Here is an 18709-nt window from a genome sequence, read left to right on the forward strand (position 1 = left end):
AAGCAGAGAAAGAACATCCCAGTGAAACTCAACGGGGAAAGTCACAACCACAGCGAGTCTGGCTGCTGGGCCAAGTTCTCAGGAGATTCTTAGGCTTACCCAAGGGCCCTAAACCTAGTTTCCAGCTTTTGGCACAGAGATCTTTTAATACAAAGAAGCATTATAAGCACTACATTACATTCTTTGCATTCACTAGTTCTTTTGCATCATTAGGTCATTTTGCCAATGAGCAAAAGCAGCATGAATGGGTTCCGTGGCCTGCCCTTGGTCACACTGCTAGTAGGTGGCAGAGGAGTTCAGGTAACAACTGAGGACTCTAAATCCCACCCTTGCACAAAACTCTTCCATTTCTCTTACAAGAAATAGCCTGTCAGTGGGCCCGTAGGCTCAGCGGTCCTTATCTGCAGCAAGCCTAAGGTTTTGTGTGTTTTAGAGACAAGTTCTCACAATGTCATCCAGGCTGGAGTGCAGTAGTTCCATCAAAGCTCACTGCACCTAAGTGGTTCCATCAAAGCTCACTGCACCTTCAAACTCCTACCCTGACATGAGTGTTGGGATTATAGACATGAGCCACTGTCTAGCCTATAAACTCTCTTTGCATTTCTCTGACTCTCAAGCAGGGGGCAGCCTTTTGTCTGTTGACCATAGGTTGTATTGATTACTAGGACCCAAAGCAGCCTTGCACAGCTTCTTTAACAACCTCTCCCTATGCAGAAAGGATAAGTGTGAACCTTTCTGTCTGCAGTGTGGCCCCTCCCAGGGCAGGCACTCCCCCAGAACCTCCTGAGCAGCTTCTGTGGGATGCCGGGTCCCAGCTCTGGGCCTCCTTGCCTGACTCAGCTCTGCACGTGGACAAATTATTGGTGCAAAAGTAACTGCAGTATTTGCTGAAATACGCTGTTTGATACTGGAATACATTCTTAAATGTGGTTATGTTATACATCATTTTAATGCACATTTCTCACTTTTTTTGCTAATGATGTATTACTTGCTTTTTATATTTATTTTAGACTACAGAAATGACGTTAGACAAAAAGCAAATTCAAGCGATTTTCTTATTTGAGTTCAGAATGGGTTGTAAAGCACTGGAGACAACTCGCAACATCAACAAATGCATTTGGCAATGCATTTGATGGTTCAAGAAGTTTTGCGAAGGACACGCGAGCCTTGATGATGAAGAGCTTGGTGGCTGGCCATCAGAAGTTGACAACGACCAAATGAGAGCAATCATCGAAGCTGATCCTCTTGGAACCATAGAGGAAGTTGCTGAAGAACTCAACATCAACCATTCTACAGTCTTTTAAAGCAAATTTGAAAGGTGAAAAAGCTCAGTAAGTGGGTGCCTTATGAGCTGAGAGAAAATTTTTTAAAAAATCGTTGAAGTGTCATCTTCTCCACTTCTACGCAACAAACCATTTCTCAATTGGATTATGACATGCAACCAAAAATCGATTTTATATGAGAATCAGCAATGACGAGCTCAGTGGTTGGACCAAGAAGCAGCTTCAAAGCACTTCCCAAAGCCAAACTTGCACCAAAAAAAGGTCATGGTCACCGTTTGGTGGTCTGCTGCCGGTCTGATCCACTACAGCTTTCTGAATCTCAGCGAAACCCATTATATCTGAGAAGTATGGCCAGCAAATCAATGAGATGTACCCCAAACAGCAACGCCTGTAGCCAGCATTGGTCAACAGAAAGGGCCCACTTCTCCATGACAACACCCAACCACACACTGCACAACCAACGCTTGAAAAGTTGAAAAAATTGGGCTACAAAGCTTTGCCTCATCCGCCATATTCACCTGACCTCTTGCCAACCGACTACCACTTTTTCAAGCATCTCGACAACTTTTTGCAGGGAAAATGCTTCCACAACCAGCAGGATGCAGAAAATGCTTTCCAAGAGTTGTTGAATCTAGAAGCATGGATTTTAAACAAACATTTCTCATTGGCAAAAATGTGTTGATATTAATGGTTCCTATTTTGATTAATAAAGATGTGTTTTGTTTGTTTTTGAGACAGAGTCTCGCTCTTTTCAAGTGGTGTAGTCTCGGCTCACTGCAACCTCTGCCTCCCGGGTTCAAGCAGTTCTCCTGCCTCAGCCTCCCAAGTAGCTGGGATTACAGGCGTGTGCCACCATGCCCTGCTAATTTTTGTATTTTTAGTAGAGACAGCGTTTCGCCTTGTTGGCCAGGCTGGTCTCAAACTCCTGACCTCAAGTGATCCACCTGCCTCAGCCTCCCAAAGTGCTAGGATTACATGAGCCACCGCGCCCGGCCATAAGATGTATTTGAGCCTAGTTACAATGATTGAAAACTCACAGTCCAAAATCACAATTGCTTTTGCACCAACCTACTAAAACAGTGCAGTAGGTTTTTCCCTCAGTAGACTCACACTGTCTTATCCTTGATTCTCTAACACTTATGATAGTGCCAAGTACATGGGGGGCACTCAAAGGTGTTCACTGGATAAATGAAGGAGTGAGTGAATACATGAGTGAAGGCATAGAGAATCTGTGTGGGGCAACCTGGGCACCAGAGAGCAAACAGAAAGAACAGTTCTGCCAAGGAGCAACCCAGTCTCCCATTTTCCTCATTGATGTTTTTCAAATGACACCATTTGGACCAAACAAAATGAACTAGTACCCACTGGTCAGATACAAATTATAATAGCTTTTTAACATTTTTCTTAATTAGAATTGTGAGGTGTAAGAACTAATTTAGGCAAAGGGAAACTTGAAAGGAGGAAAATCACTTGGTAAGAACAGAAATTCTGCCTGCTGTCTAAATGAGCCCAAGCTCGTTCTAGGTCTATCCAGCCTGCATCATATAGTTCTTCATAGTCAGAGAGTCATCTCCATCTGCCTCTCAGTCTCCACCACAGCGTCTGCAGCATTTATTCCCGTAACAGTGCATCATCTCATTCATTCATTCATTTGTTCACTTGTTCATTCATTTATTTCCAACATCCAATTTTCAGGGGCTGAGAGAAATAGATAAATAAAACCTGATATACCCTTAAGAAGTGCACAGATTGGCCAGGCATGGTAACTCACACCTGTACTCCCAGCACTTTGGGAGGCTGAGGCGAGAGGATCACTTGAGCCTAGGAATTCAAGACCAGCCTAGGCGACATAGGGAGACCCCGTCTCTACAAAAATTTTAAAAATTAGCTGGGCATAGTGGTGTGTGCCTGTGGTCCAAGCTCCTCAGAAGGCTGAGATAGGAGGATCGTTTCAGCCTGGGAGGTCAAGACTGCAGTGAGCTGTGATCATTTTACTGCACTGTGGCCTAGGCAACAGAGCAAGACCCTGTCTAAAAAAAAAAAAAAAAAAGTGCACAGATTGCAATGGACATGCAAATTGTTGTAATACAGTATGAGAAATCTTGTACGAGAGGGTGGAACAGAGTGCTCTTTAGTGAGAACACAGAAGCAGCAGCCATTTACCCTAGCTGAGTTAGAGAAGGCCTCACCCTCAAAAATTTCATATGCCTGAGGTACCCCATAGGAATCTGAATTTATAATAAACACTGGCTGCTTATGGTTCAATATCATAATTTGAGAATCACAGCCTGTAACCTACTGTAAGGTCAATCTGCGTATCATTCCTTTTTCTAATATGCTTTTCAGAGAACATGGTACACTGGGTGATACACTTCATGAAAAGTAAGACCAGGTTTCTAGTCCTGTTTCTATCACTTTCTACTCATGTGACTTTGGGCAAGACATTTAACATCGAAAAATCTCAATTTCCTTACCTATAACAATGGAGATACTATTACCTTGTACATCCCAGCTATCTTAGAGTCACAGATGATTTAAATGAGAAAATGTATACCTGTCTTAGCAAAGTAGCAACCAAGAAGTGCTGATAATTTCACTAGTGTCCAGGCAAAGGCAAAATGTTTACAACTACCACACTTGAGCAAGTAGAATGGCACAAAACCAAATTAAAAGTGTTTGTTGGGTGATGATTTTCAGATTCTTATTCTCACATTTCATACAACAGCAGCAGAATAAAAAGGGCAGTGAATAAAAGAGGGAAGGGACATGACACTCAGCAGCCTGTATCTTACAGAAAGGACACAGAGATCACATTTACGCCCACGTTCTCTTCTGCTCTCAGGGGTGGACACCACCACAGCCGATGTGTTCCAGCTCAGAGTGGCTGACTTCTTAGCCTTGGCTTTTTAAATGGGTTCTGAAAAGTGTTTAAGCAGGAAATGGCTCCACCACAATTAAAGGCATTAATACCCAAGACAAACGGTAATAGCTGAAATCAAGTACCTGCAGCAGCTTTTTCCACATAATGAAGCTCATTATAAAACAGGGACACTTGGTGATATTTTTCTTTCACCACATTGGATATATAGTGCAACAGTGTTTGCTTTCTGTCTGTTGACTTTGTATCTAAGAGCTGAAAACAAAAGGGAACATGGGTTAGGTACAAGAGTAAAGGGTAACGGGAGAGCTACCCCTCAGATGATGATTTCCCACCCAGAGTCATTAACTGAGTAACAGTCGCCCAACAGGCTGGAGCATTCCCAGAGGAGGGTCAGGATTCCATTTGTTCCTTAGTGAACCAGTCCACTGATGCTTAACTGGCTCGAGAACTTTCCAACCAGGACACATGCTTAACTATAGGGATGACTCTAAGCACCTGAGAATGGTTCACAGCTTTCCTCTACAGTAGTTCCTCTTTACCCACAGGTTTACTTCCCATAGTTTCAGGAAACCTGCAGGTTTCAGGTATCCAAAAATATTAAGTGGAAAATTCCAGAAGTAAACAATTCATCAGATTTGAATTGTGCACCACTCTGAGCAGCATGATAAAACCTCACACATGCCATTCCCATCCCTCCTAGACCTAGAATCACCCTTTTGCCAAGTGGATCCATGCTGTAAACATTACCTGCCATTAGTCACTTAGTAGCCATCTGGGTTATCAGGTCAACTGCCGCCTATTGCAGTGCTTGTGTTCAAGTAACGTGTTTTTTTTTTTTTTTTTTTTGAGATGGAGTCTCGCCTGAGTTCAAGCGATTCTGCCCCCTGAGTAGCTGGGATTACAGGTGCCCGCTACCAAAAATTAGCCCAGCTAATTTTTGTACTTTTAGTAGAGACAGGGTTTCGCCATGTTGGCCAGGATGCTCTCCTGACTTCAGGTGGTCCGCCTGCCTCAGCCTCCCAAAGTGCTGGGATTACAGGTGTGAGCCACCATGCCTGGCCTATTTTATTTTTCAGTTACTATGAATCTCTCACTGTGCCTAATTTATAAATTCAACTTTATAACAGATATGCATCTCTAGGAAAAAAACAGTGTGTATATAGGATTCAGTACTATCTGAGGTTTCAGGCATCCACTGGGGTCTTGGATCACAGCCCCCATGGATAAGGGAGACACTGATTACTGGACTTACATGAACTCTCCCAGCCCTGCATCTACTATCCCACCTTCCTTGCCTTAAAAGAAGGATGGCTCTAATTTTAGTGCTCTTCGAAGTGAAGAGCTGGAGGAGAAATGGGGATGTAGAGCCAGCAGGTGCGTGCAGGTGCCTCCTACACAGCAGGGCTCCTATGCTCCAGTTTTTACATTTAGCTTAGCCCCTCCCTTATTTCCTAGCCTGTGAAGACCTGAAACAGACATGCTTAACTGATCATGATCTGCTGGAGGCCAGCACTGTGACTGACGGGACACTCCTTATTAAATAACTAGCTCCCTGGTCTGGGGACTCAACCCACTGCCCAGCCTTCTCATGTAGCAATTATGTTAGGCCTGCACAGCCTGGAGGGAGTCCATGGGGGATTTTCTCTAGACCTGTTCACATTAGTTAGGTGACTCTGAAAATTAGAGCACCTTGCATGCAACAACAACAAAAAAATTTAAGAAAATATAGAAAAGTACTTACAAAAACAGTTTGAAAAAATTCCCTGATTCCATCCAACCTCTGCTAATATTTTAACCTACTTCCATTGTCTTTCTCCCCACATAGTTTACTTAGCTGAAATTCAACTGTACATGCAAAGCATACCCTGCTTTCTTTTCTAAACACAAACCTTTCTTGGAACACTCTTTATCAGTATGTTAATGGTGGAAGAATAATAGTTCACTATATTAACTAGCGTTACAGCACATTTAATCATTCCCATAGACCTTTAGATTGTTAATTTGCAATTATAAATAAAATACAGCATTCAAAATTCAGACACTTGAGAAAAGATTCCTAGAAATGGAAATACTGAGTCAAAGGGTATGAGTAATTACAGGTTCTATGTGCTCTCTGTCAAATGGTGTTCCAGAAAATTAGTACCAATTGAAAATATTCATCAAAACATCCCCCACCACCCTAACTTCATCTCTGCCAGCCATCTGTCCTTCAGACAGCTCTCAGATTTCTTTTAGTCCACTCACCAGATCTAAACTCTGAAGTTTAAATCCATAAACTGCTCCTCTTTTACTGCTATTCATGTAGTTTCCAAGGGCTAAGATGATCTGCAAAAGAGAAGGTGAAAACAGAAGCCCATCAGTTCAGCACATCAGGCACTGAACACAGCTGAAGTAGCCCTTCATACCTACAAGAAAAACTGCACTTGCCTCCAGAATTTTCTTGAGTTTCTGGGACGACTTTATAGAGACAGATGCTGCTATAATCGCATGTAGTTGCTAGATTCCAATCAAAGAAAGAAAAAGGGGGGGAAAAAGACATGTTAAAAATGGGAAACTAATTGGCAATTAAATATTAACACAGAAGAAAACAGGCCTGCATTTAGAGCATACAATCTTCATGATGAGAGTCTACTTTTCCAAAGTATAACAAATTTAATTGTCTTGCTAGGTTTCAGGTAATATTGTTACATGCAAGGTCTTTACTGAAACTGTTCACAATAGCAACGTAGGAACTTGCTTGTCACAAAATCTGTAACCAATCTATAACCATTAAGACTCAGAGTTAAGAGTCCATAGCTTCTTCTGGTAGAACTTAATTTCCTGCCCACCACCTCTAATCATGTCATACAATTAATATTTTTAAATCAATGGAGGAGGCATCAAAAATGAGAGAAAAAAAAAAAAAAGGCAGGGGGGAATATAATACCCTCCAGAAGTTCACAGAACATGTTTTCAACAGACATACTACTATAAGCAGAAACCAACAAATTTATGTAGAAACAGAATTGGGAAAGAACTGACTACTATAATCAGTAACAGTTTATTTAGAAACAGAATTGGGAGAGAACTGAAGTTTATGATATTCATAAATCTCCACAAGATTAACACAAGGGAATGAGAGATGGTTGGCTATTATGTCTATATCACCACAGTTTACTGTAACACACTTACAAGAAAGAAAACTCTTATGGTAAATTTAAAGCTTTCAGCAAAAGCTTGTAAGTCTGCTCACTAAGGAGAGGGCATCATTTTTAGAAATGAAAGTCACATTTTCACTCTTGCCAACCCCGTCAGAGGACTATTATCTTCAGGGGGGAACCAAGTTTGAGAAAAGAACCAAGTTTCTTTGTCCTCTGCCTTTTGAAATTTAGAGAACATCTGTAGACACAAAAAAATGGCATTCTTTCGGAAGAACAGCAATATGGAATATGAACATTCCCCATTTTTTCAAATTTACTTTGCATACATAATGTGGAAAAGATGGACAATTTAGAAAGTTTTGGGACGGAGTCTTTAGAACCCAACACACTGAGTGCACCTCTGGGAGAGACTTTTTTTTTTTTTTTTTTTTTTTTTTTGAGACGGAGTCTCGCTCTGCCGCCCAGGCTGGAGTGCAGTGGCCGGATCTCAGCTCACTGCAAGCTCCGCCTCCCGGGTTCACGCCATTCTCCTGCCTCAGCCTCCCGAGTAGTTGGGACTACAGGCGCCCGCCACCGCGCCCGGCTAGTTTTTTTGTATTTTTTTAGTAGAGACGGGGTTTCACCGTGTTAGCCAGGATGGTCTCGATCTCCTGACCTCGTGATCCGCCCGTCTCGGCCTCCCAAAGTGCTGGGATTACAGGCTTGAGCCACCGCGCCCGGCAAGAGAGACTTTAAAAAATTATGATTCCACATTTCTTTGGACCCCCTCCCCTGCCAGAGTTGGTCCACTCACAGGAGTCAGCATCTGAATGCTTTCAGCAAAGTTCCCAATGAAAGCCATGATGGTCATCTTCTGCATGAGCCTCTCGATTTTACTAAACTGCATCATGAACCTGTCTTCATCTGACAAGTTTTCCAGAGGCTTCCTTTCCCGCTCGTAGAGCCGAAGCACTTTCACTTCATTCTCAGTTGGCAGGAACCGCATTAAGCATTCCACAAAGTCTACAGGCAGTGTCTTCAAGTCAAATCTAAAGACAGATGTGGAGAGATTAGCCTTAGAGAGAAAAAACCTCCTACCCCTTTTTCAAGTTCATCCTTCTTTTCAGGTCCGTCCATCCATCCATTCATCCATCCATCCATCCTTTTCAGGTTCATCCATCCATCATCCATCTGGTACAGCTCAGCAAATACCAAATCAATGAGTCTAAGATTTCTCCACTTGTCCTGTGAAGTCCCACCCTGGTCCTGGTGCTGAGGCTTAACTATGCCTCAGGTAACTTAATTGGTTCTTCCTGAAAACCTGGACCTTGTCACAACTGCCATCCTCAGTTTTTAGGGGACTGGCATAGCTCTAAGCCTCTGGAATCAGGAGTAAATGAAAATAGGAAGAGGTAGAACCAAGGCCAAAGCATCTGATGGTTTAATGGTTCAAGGACATAGCTGACAGGCATTGTGAAGTACTACTGCTAATTCAGGAGATTAACACTGTACACATTATCACAGAATATCTGCTGAATTATGTAAAATATTTCAATTCAACCAATAGTCTGGTAGCATTTTTTCTTCTTTGGGAAAAAAATGCATCCAAATGCCTGTATTATCTGAATGTTTTAGGTTAAGTGTGTACATTCCTTGAAGTTCTTTTTGGATATATGCTTAATTTGAACAAATTAAGTATTTGTTACAATCTCTATTCTCTATTATTCTCTGGACAATCTTTGTTCAGCTAAACAATAGAATTACATTTAATCATCATGACAAACAAGATATATAAAGATTTAAAGCCAGGCTGCACTTCAGCATTCAATGTCAGAAATGAGAACAGACTGTAGGAGGCACTGGACTACGAGATTATCACCCTGGCTGAGGACACAAAATTGGAACAAAGGATTTCTCAGGGTCATTTACACCTCTAAGTCACTAACCAAAATTTACAAGATAATCCATTTATAAATAATTAGTTCCTAAAACATTTAATAATGTCTTCGTCACATTTGAAAGTCACCATGGCCACAAGAATAGAAGGATTCTTCTAATAGAGAAGTAAAACCAATGCCTTCTATGCAGTTCAAGAGTAAAAATGAACTTTGTTTAAAATGTCCTGAAAGTACTAAAAGCAAAACAATTCATTCCTGTTGTTATGAATTAAAATATGCATCTGTATCATATTTGCGTCTGGCATTGAACTGTATCATTCCACAAATGCCATCAAATTTGTATTCAACAAATCTGGATAAAATTCAGATACTCCAGAGAAAACTGACATCTTCTACCTTTTCTTAACATCTGCCACACTCAGCTCAACTTTCCTTTTATGTAAGCATTGCTGGAGGCCCGCATAAGAGATAATAAATGATGTCACAATCCAGATGTTATTCTTCTAAAACAATTAGTTACTCGTTCTAACACAACACTCCCCAGGGTGATTTCTGGTCCACCTCTTTCGTGTTGGCATCATATGCAACTTTGAAGTAGCACACACAGAGTTCAGGAGATCTCTGAAGTATGGATATCAAAAATTGCTCCAGCTTTTATGTTAGCTCTTGCCTCACTATTGAAATATTTGTCATCTACTAATTCATAACTTTCTCATTTTCATTTTATTATAAACTAACTAGAATATAATTTTCCTGAACTTACACATGAATAGCTTTACATATTTCATCAGCAGTCTTTCCAGCTTTCCTTAAAGTTATGGCAAGATTTTTGGCCCTGTTTGCTTCTAGTAATGTCACTTTGTTTGATCCCTTCTGTGGTATCTTCTGTTTGCTTGAAGAAAGATCAATGGCAGGACCTTGGGCTTTTGTCTTGAATATTTCCTCAAATTCATCCACATTTAAATCCTAAGGTAGAGAGGAATGACCATGGAAAATTGGATTATATTTAAAAATGAAGTCTGGAAGCCACCAGTTAGTTTCTTAAGCAAAGACATTACTTTTTCTATTAAGTACTTGTCTTTGGCCATGGCTTGCTCTATTTTTCTTGTTTTTGTTAAAGAGTACAAATTCTGGCACATACACAAAAGTGAACATAGGCTGGGTGTGGCGGCTCATGCCTGTAATCCTAGCACTTTGGGAGGCCAAGGGTGGATCACTTAAGGTCAGGAGTTTGAGACCAGCCTGGCCAACATGGTAAAAGCCGCTCTCTACTAAAAATACGAAGAATAGCCAGGCGTGGTAGTGTATGCCTGTAATCTCAGCTACTTGTGAGGCTAATCAGAGAACTGCTTGAACCTGGGAGGCAGAGGTTGCAGTGAGCCGAGATTGCACCACTGCACTACAGCCTGGGCGACAGAGCGAGACTCCGTCTCAAATAATAATAATAATAATAATTAAAAAATAAAATAAAATAAAAATAAAAAAGTGAACATTAGACTACCGATTCTAACCCACCAATTCAATTGCTTTTCAATAATTAGCTTGCATAGACAGCTGCCACAGATTAAAATTATCTATCAAATAAGGCAGTGAGTGTGGTAATTGAGTTCTTATTCACTTACAGTCTGAAAGTTTTTATGTCTTTCTCTCAATTAAGGGAAGGAATTATTATGTCAGATCTATATTCTGTGGCATACACTGAAAATGCTCAAAAGCATTTATTCCAATTTAACATAACTCTTTAAACACAGTTTTAGAGCCACCTTACAAAATAGTGTCAAATGTTTTTCTCCGATATTACATATCTGTTTCTTCTTTACATCAAGGGACTTATAACACTAGTACTTTATCTCTGACACTTCCAGGTTAACAAAACACCCATGTTGGCTTTGCTGCACAGAGTGCACCTCTAGTTTCTAACCAATGAGAAAAATACCTCCAGAATTCGCTCATCATCAATTTCATTGAAGACTGTGCCATTGATCTGATTGGGCTTCAGAGCAACCCAGTTAAACACTGGCATTCGGAACTTTGTCTTGATTGGCTTCTTAATTTTCACAGCTAAAGACATCAAAGAGAATGGAATTAAGATCCCACCAAAAGCCTACGACCCTCAGAAACAATCAGACAACAGTCCTTGCAGATGACACTTTAACACTGGAGGAAGGTTGGCAAGAGGCGCGCAAGCAGGTGTTTAAAGCTGGTAAACAACACACATGGCTTCGGCCAGAGCCAGTTGAGGTCATCATTTGATTGTATTAAAAGCCGTCTAAGGGCCAAGGGTTGATTTTTTTTTTTTTTAACTCAGGCAACTAATTTGCTGCATTACAGTTACAATATTAGGACGATGGTTGGGACAAATAAAAAGTGTTGGAGAGCAAAGATTATTACTCATGTTATTAGATAGCAAAGAGGGCAAACACTTGCCATATTTGGACATCCTAAATTCTTGGTTGTGGACCACATATTTACAAACAAACCTTAGAAGATGATCAGGGAGTGCAGATAGTGGCTGACTAGACTACCAGGAGTATAACGTCATGAAGGCTGACTTTCCACCAGGGCAAGACCTTCCCGTGGGTGATTCTGATATATTGGCTGCTGAGTTATTTTAAGCAGACTAAGGGCTATGCAAGGCCTAATGAGAAAATAGGTTTTTGAGGTCTTGCTCTGTCACCCAGGCTGCAGTGCAGTGGCGCAATCATGGCTCACTGCAGCCTTGACCTCCCAGGCTCAGGCAATCCATCCACCTCAGCCTCCAAGTAGCTGGAACCACAGGTGTGTGCCACCATGCCTGGCTAATTTTTATATTTTTTATAGAGACAGAGTTTCACATGTTGCCCAGGCTGGTCTCAAACGCCTGGACTCAAGCGAGCTTCCCCACTCGGCCTCCCAGAGTGCTGGGATTACAGGATTAAGCCATCTTGCCCAGCCTAAGAAAACATTTAAGACGACAGAACAAAAAAAGGGGTAAATACAGAGCAAGACTCTGTCTTAAAAATAAATAAATAAAAGGGGGGAAAAAAAGGAAAATAAATTGCAGGGCATGGTGGCTCAAAGTCTTAGCACTTTGGGAGGCCAAGGCAGGTGGATCACCTGAGGTCAGGAGTTCAGGACCAGCCTGGCCAACATGGTAAAACCCCCGTCTCTACTAAAAATACAAAAATTAGCCAATTGTGGTGGTGTGCACCTGTAATCCCAGCTACTCGGAAAGCTGAGGCAGGAGAATCACTTGAACCCGGGAGGCAGAGGTTGCAGTGTGCTGAGATCATGCCATTGCACTTCAGCCTGGGCAACAAGAGTGAAACTCCATCTCAAAAAAAAAAAAAAAGAAAGAGAGAATGAGAGAGAGAGAAAGAAAAGAAAAAGAGAAAGAGAAAAGAGAAAGAAAGAAAAGAAAGAAAGAAAAAAGAAAAAGAAAGGAAAGAAAGAAAGAAAGAAAGAAAGAAAGAAAGAAAGAGAAAAAGAAAGAGGAAAAGAAATCTAGAAAGAAAGCAATCTAGAAATTGTATTGATTCTCAGATTCAGAAATGGCCACAGTCCCTTGCCCTTCTTTTTGAAAAGCAAGTTATTCCCAGGAGTCACCTGTGTTTGACTAGGAGGTATTGATACACTCATTAAAAATACTGAAAATCTCTTAATAGAGAAAATGGGATGTATCTTTAGGGGACTATGGGGAGTGCCAACTCCTCTCACTGTGAGGGAATATGCCAAAAAAGGTAATCCATTTAAAATTATATTTATCTGTTATATATCATAAAGAAGTCTTCCCAAACCATTTAGCCATATACATTCAGCTTCATCAGTCTGTCCTGGGTAGCCCATCACACTATGTGGGAGCTTCACTATTGTCATTATTAGCAAGACAGGCAGGAGAACTTCAGTGCTTCAGTGCAGAACAAAATAAAAGCAACACACGACTAAGCTTGTAGCTGGCTGCCTGCCTGCTTGCCTGCCTCAGTTGGCGTTAACTGACACAGACGGTGCCTCTCATTCCTCCAGAGTTACAAAGGCCATTTAAACAGCAGGAATGTCATCTGATAAATCCACACAAAAGCATGCAGAAAAACAGACACAGCTTTAGCCAAACCAGGCCTCTCCACCACCAAACGTGACACCTTTGTCCCCACTACCCCACAGTGTCAGATTCCTCACCATACAGCATTTTGTCTCCACTACCCAGGAAAACAGATGTTCTCAACGGGACAAAGGAACAGACTTTCCTCTAGCACTTGCTCTTGCATTGCCTCTGGCACTTCGGTAATGTCGGGGATCGGGGAGCAGCGGAAGGGCTACAGAGGAGTCTTTTCATAACCTGAGGTGACAGGCTGGTGCCAATGGCTTCCTACCTTCCTCCCACGGACATGGTAGGCTCATGACGCTCGCTAGAGGTTTGCCATCTCAACCACTCTTCTAACTGTTTAGCAAGGTCAGGAGTAAGCCTGAGATCAGAACACAGGCAAGAAAGTTCTCCTCCCTTGGAAAGGTTTACCTGGCTTTAACCAGGGTGGGAGTGAAGAGAAGGAAGGCACACAGGTGACCACTGGACACACTGTGTCCCCACGGTTTGGGCCAAAGGCGGGTGAGTGCTCCCTGGAGTGGGCCAGAGACTAGCATGAGGGAGGGAATGGAAAAGGGGCACCTGGCACCTTTTCTTTTGTTCTTTTCTCCCTAGAGTAGACCTAAAATCCTTTTAGAGTTGAAGCCTCAGATACAAATATAAAAATTAAAAGAAGAAGGAAAAAAAAAAACTTTCCTCAGAGGGAATGGAAGAGGGCATGTGAATCCAGGATGTCTTCTTCAAGGACAATAATCTCTTGTGTAGCTTCAACTAGAATGTGTGGGCAAACCTGGAATCATCATCAGCCGCCACCAACACTTCCCGCAGACACAAAGTCAAAATGCAATGGATCAAAGCAAAATGGAGTGGAAAGATGTCAAGGCACAGTGTGACCAACAGAAACACATGGCAAATACTCAACAAACTCAGTGAGGAGCAACCTACAGAAAAGCTTGATTGGCCCATCTTTTGTGGAAGCAGAAAGAACAGAGAAAATACAAAAAAATTAGATATGGTTAGAGTCAAGTGGCTCAGCAGTTCACGCACTCAGCATAGAATTTCATGCTTCTTGGACACATTTCACAAGGCAGCACAGAGCCAAAAATTCATTTCCATTCAGGCCTGCCTCCAAGACTCAACTATTTTGTTTAAAAAATTATCCTCTTTGGAAGAGGGAAGAAAAAAAATTATTTCATCATAGTGGTACCCAACAGCAATACTGAACTGTACTAGGCATTTCATAGGATAGGAATAATTTTTACATGAAAAACAATCAACCAAAGTCCAAATTCGCATTGTGACGATCCAAGCACATCCTCCCAAAGAGACAGCAAAGGTTCCATCTGCTCAGCAGTCTGTCTCAGGTGACCTACCCAGGGAAAGGGAGCCAGATTGTTCTATCACAGACTTGAGAAAGCAAGCCTTATTCTTCAAATGCGTATTTCACACTACTAATATTTTCTCTATAAAATACAAAGAAAACTCTCAACTAGATAAACTATGGGGCCCTCCTCTTGGTCTTCTGTCTTGGCCACCTGCCCATTAAAAAGATAAGACCCTCCTGTTGCCTGTGGATCCAGAGGCCAAGTGATGTCATAGGTTTCTGACTTCCCAGGAGGCCTAAGAATATCAGCGAGGCTCTGTCTCTTGGTTCTGCTGGGGGCATCCTAATTCTGTCTGGCCTCTTGGTTCCAGAGTGACAGAGAGTTCTTGAACACACTAGCAAAAACATCTCACCAAATGGGCTTCAATCACTAGGTATTAGCAGTCTAAATAAGGATGAATAATAAAGAGGGATTAAAAGCCTTGTAGAAATTGCCTGATCTCAAGCTATCAAAGACTCATAAGGGTCTTGTAATGCTTCCAAGACATCCCTCACAATCATTTAGTGGACACTTATGCAAATAAAGAGTTCCTCTATTTCCACCTACAGTCCTCTAAATTGCATAAGCCACAACAGGGACCACTTCCAAGTATAGCAAACCCTAAAAGCAGTTGGTTATCAGCCGAGCACAGAGCTCTACACATTAAAATATTGAGGCAATTGACAGAGCCAACACATTTTTAAAATCAAGCAGTGGGAAGAGCCCAAGCAAATTAATAAATAGATCAATCACACAGGACATGGCCCCTTGGAGGGAAGCTCTGGACACATCTCAGCCTCCGGGCTCTCACTCAGCTAAGGCGGTTCTGAGTTCTATGTTAGTGCTCAGGTGTGTGGAAGTGGGTGCTAAATCACACATTAGTGTTTGTCAGAGACAAAGGAAGCAGCCCTAAATGAGACACCACAGCAGACACGTCTCACAGCAAGTGCTCCTTGGGGGCTACCAAGAGTGCCTAATCAGGGTGGCCAGGTGCACGGGACAATTATGGGTTTCCACACCCAGTTACTGACAACAGCCTGGTGGTGGAACACATTCCCAGGGCTTGATATGAGGTTTCCTGTTTGTCTGTTTATATTCCATAGTCCATCAGTTCCAGGATGACTCTCCTCCAACTTTTCTCCTTCAGAAGTAATAAAAGTTCTAGAAGAAAGTGGTAGACGGGGAAAATCTTGAAGGGTAGAAATAAGTCACCAATTTACTGTGAACCTTACTGTGAACTGGAATCTTGTTTGTTTCCCTGACAGTTTTATCTAGAAGTCGGGGTGGAAGTAAAACCATGGATCTGATGTGGAGTGAATTTATTCCAGGTGACTTTGGGGCATCCAAAAGGGCTCCAGTCACTGGGATGAATGAGCCCTGATGACCGGCTGGCAGAGCTGCAGATGGGAGCCTGGAAGGGATGGAGATGGGGAAATCTTTACCGCTAAGACTGGCTTTTAGACTTTGGGCAAAAGGCTCTGAAAACTATCACAGCCTTGGAAATGGAGGCTATTAGAGTGGTAGTTCTTCATTGCAAGTAAGAGACCTCATGAACAGGCTGAAGTAAATGAGGAGGCAGAATTACCCCATGTCACAGGGATGGCAAAGCTTAGAGCAATTCCAAATGCCAGGGAAACACTTCAGTACTGGGAAAATGGCTTGTAGCATCAATCATTGTTTCCGTGTGTCAAAACAAAGAACTTAGATTTCAAGGCATTAGAGTGACTCTCTTCCTCCTGCTCTAACCCCTACCTCCCATTTTATTTCTGGTGAGGTGAGGATGCTGTTTTCTATCTTCTGGTTGGCAAGAGGACATGAATTATTTGGAAGCATTTTAAGGCATGATAATATGGCTGTTGGCAACACCTCCTCCTTGAAGTTTAAATCCACTCTAGCAAACTCTGATATTCTCAAATGCTCAGAAGACATGCCTGGAAGCCTACATCGGGCAATTACACATAAAAGCATGTTTCCCTTTTATAGATGACATCATAAATACCATTAAAAAAAAAAAAGATCCAGAAGCACTCAATGTCTGTGCCTAATATTGAGCTTTGACTACTACAGGTAGTATCTGTATTGACTACTCCAGGTGTCCAGAAAGTATCTGCTGAACCCACAAAAATGCACTGATCCTCAAGCAGGTAGCTTGTCTCTCTTCCATTCTCTAGGTGGGGCCAGTGGAAGGCAGGACGATGGTGTAGGAGTTCAGAACCTCCCATTGTGGGGTATGGTTGTGAAAAAGACTACTCAGAGCAAAGTGTCTCCCATGCATGATGATGTCCCCTCTACTGGCTACATCAGCAGGAATTTCTTACACTAGAAAGAGATACATGTCATTGCAAGAGACCTGGACTTTGAAAAAACAGCTTCAACTCTCCGAGATAAGACAGCCTTTCTGATATGAGTACCTGGAATTCTGTGCTCTTACCTGCTAATCCTGAGTTGAAAACCACTGTGGGTGAAGATGTTCCAGGCAGCGGGGGTGCAGAGGGAAGGGGAGGTGCTAAGGGAGGAGCTGGTACAGTCTCAGCTACGGGGCCTGGGAGAGGAGGAGGAGGAGGGGGCGGCGGGGGAGGAGGAGGGGGAGGAGGAGGTGGCGGCGGCGGCGGCGGTGGCATAGGTGGTGTTACTGGACCATTTTGCACTAGCAAAGAGAAAAGAAACAGGTGGACTTTGAAAACAGGGGAATGGCTTTCCTGCAATAAGCCATGTGCATATAAAGCCGTCTGAAAACAACACACTTAAAAGGACAAAGGACTGTTTTCAAAAACCATAAAATGTCCTCACTGACAAATGGGAAAAATATTTCAACATATGTGAAATGAGGATTTATAATTTTAATCTCAAAATGTAAACTGTTAAGAACTACTCAAGAAAACCAATTCTTAAAGAATATGCCAACAAAAACGGACAAAGGACAGAAGTGGACAGTTGGCAAAGAAGAAATACAAATATTCCGAAACTTCCTCAGTCCTCCTGCCAAGGCTTCTTACCTGTTTCAGGTGTGTCTGATGAGAGAGGCAGTGGTGGTGGAGGAGGGGGCAAGGGTCCCGAGGAAGCGGCCCCCGTTGTGGGTCCCACAGAGTTACCTGCTACCACTTCTGACCCCATGGACAACGTGCCAGAAGCCACGACTGGCAGTATGGCGATATCCCCATCCCCTTTCTTCTGAATTTTAATGGTCCCTTGTTTCTCCAGTTCATGAATCTTTTTTTCCAGGGTAGACTGTCTTTGAATTGCTTCTTCTTTTTCTTTGACCATTTTTCTTAATGTGTGAACTTGAGTATTTGCATCTTTGTAGATTTCCTGCAATGAAGTCCAAGGTCAAGAGTTTATCTTCACATAACATTCATACTTATACCAAGTCTGAATCCATCAGACTGGCAGACTGAGGATAAAGAGAAAAAAAGACACTCATATAGATGGGAATTCTTTGGAACTCAGCCAGAACCTATAAAGTTCCATTAATTATTAATTGTATGCTAGTAATGCATGTAATATATTCTAGCTATTGTTGTTGGTAATGAAGTTCTTTCCATTTAATAAATGCAGCTAACTCAGTTTTCCCTGCAGGTAGAAAGAAACAGAGCAGAAACGAGCCTGAATGCTGACTCGGGAATCTCCTGAGGGTGTTCTGGTGTGCATGTTTTCCTTCCCTATATTTTAACCTTCATTTGTAACTCTTAGATACACGTATCGGCTAACAATAGACAAAAGGGCCCTAAATCAGACTTGGATACAAATCAGACTGGGATTAAAAATCTGCAAAGCATGGAATAATCCACTCATGAGTAGCCAGGGGCTGAATGCTCCTGAATGGCTTTCTCTGGCCCTCACAACGCCCCCTTGACCAAGCTCAGGATAGCGATTGTTGTAACATTTTCCCATCGGTAATGCGGTTAACAAAACAGGCCAAAGCTTCCCTTCACTAATTACTTATTTCTGTCTAGGTTTTTAGCAGAAAACAAAGAAGTTACAATTTTCAATTCAAAGGCTGTCCTGGTTCCTTTTATAAGGGGGGCCCACAGAGGTTCTCGTGAAAGGGTTTTATGGAACTGAACTTCCTTGCTGGGCCTTGTACAAGTGATCTCTCAACACAAA

General features: G+C 42.2%; 1 protein-coding gene across 11 annotated transcripts in view; it reads right to left on the reverse strand.

Annotated features, from left to right (window-relative positions):
* FMNL2 (formin like 2) overlaps positions 1 to 18709 on the reverse strand; it is a 315785-nt gene that overhangs the window by 12973 nt on the left and 284103 nt on the right. For 6 of the 11 annotated variants that reach the window (XR_007718334.1, XM_050752038.1, XM_050752043.1 and 3 more), the window contains exons 14-22: positions 17602 to 17914; positions 17037 to 17252; positions 14187 to 14207; positions 11118 to 11242; positions 9945 to 10147; positions 8098 to 8332; positions 6592 to 6660; positions 6409 to 6489; positions 4287 to 4416 (exon numbers count right to left, since the gene is read on the reverse strand). Coding sequence is in view for 10 of the 11 variants with exons in the window: in XM_050752038.1 (XP_050607995.1) it covers positions 4287 to 4416; positions 6409 to 6489; positions 6592 to 6660; positions 8098 to 8332; positions 9945 to 10147; positions 11118 to 11242; positions 14187 to 14207; positions 17037 to 17252; positions 17602 to 17914 (1393 nt within the window). In the remaining variant the exon portion in view is untranslated. Of the gene's footprint in view, positions 1 to 11; positions 4201 to 4286; positions 4417 to 6408; positions 6490 to 6591; positions 6661 to 8097; positions 8333 to 9944; positions 10148 to 11117; positions 11243 to 14186; positions 14208 to 17036; positions 17253 to 17601; positions 17915 to 18709 lie in introns of those variants that run through there. The other 5 variants (XM_050752042.1, XM_050752046.1, XM_050752044.1 and 2 more) reach the window with 2 other exon arrangements.

The sequence above is a fragment of the Macaca thibetana genome, chromosome 12 (genome assembly GCF_024542745.1).
Source record: "Macaca thibetana thibetana isolate TM-01 chromosome 12, ASM2454274v1, whole genome shotgun sequence".
Taxonomy (NCBI): Eukaryota; Metazoa; Chordata; class Mammalia; order Primates; family Cercopithecidae; genus Macaca; species Macaca thibetana.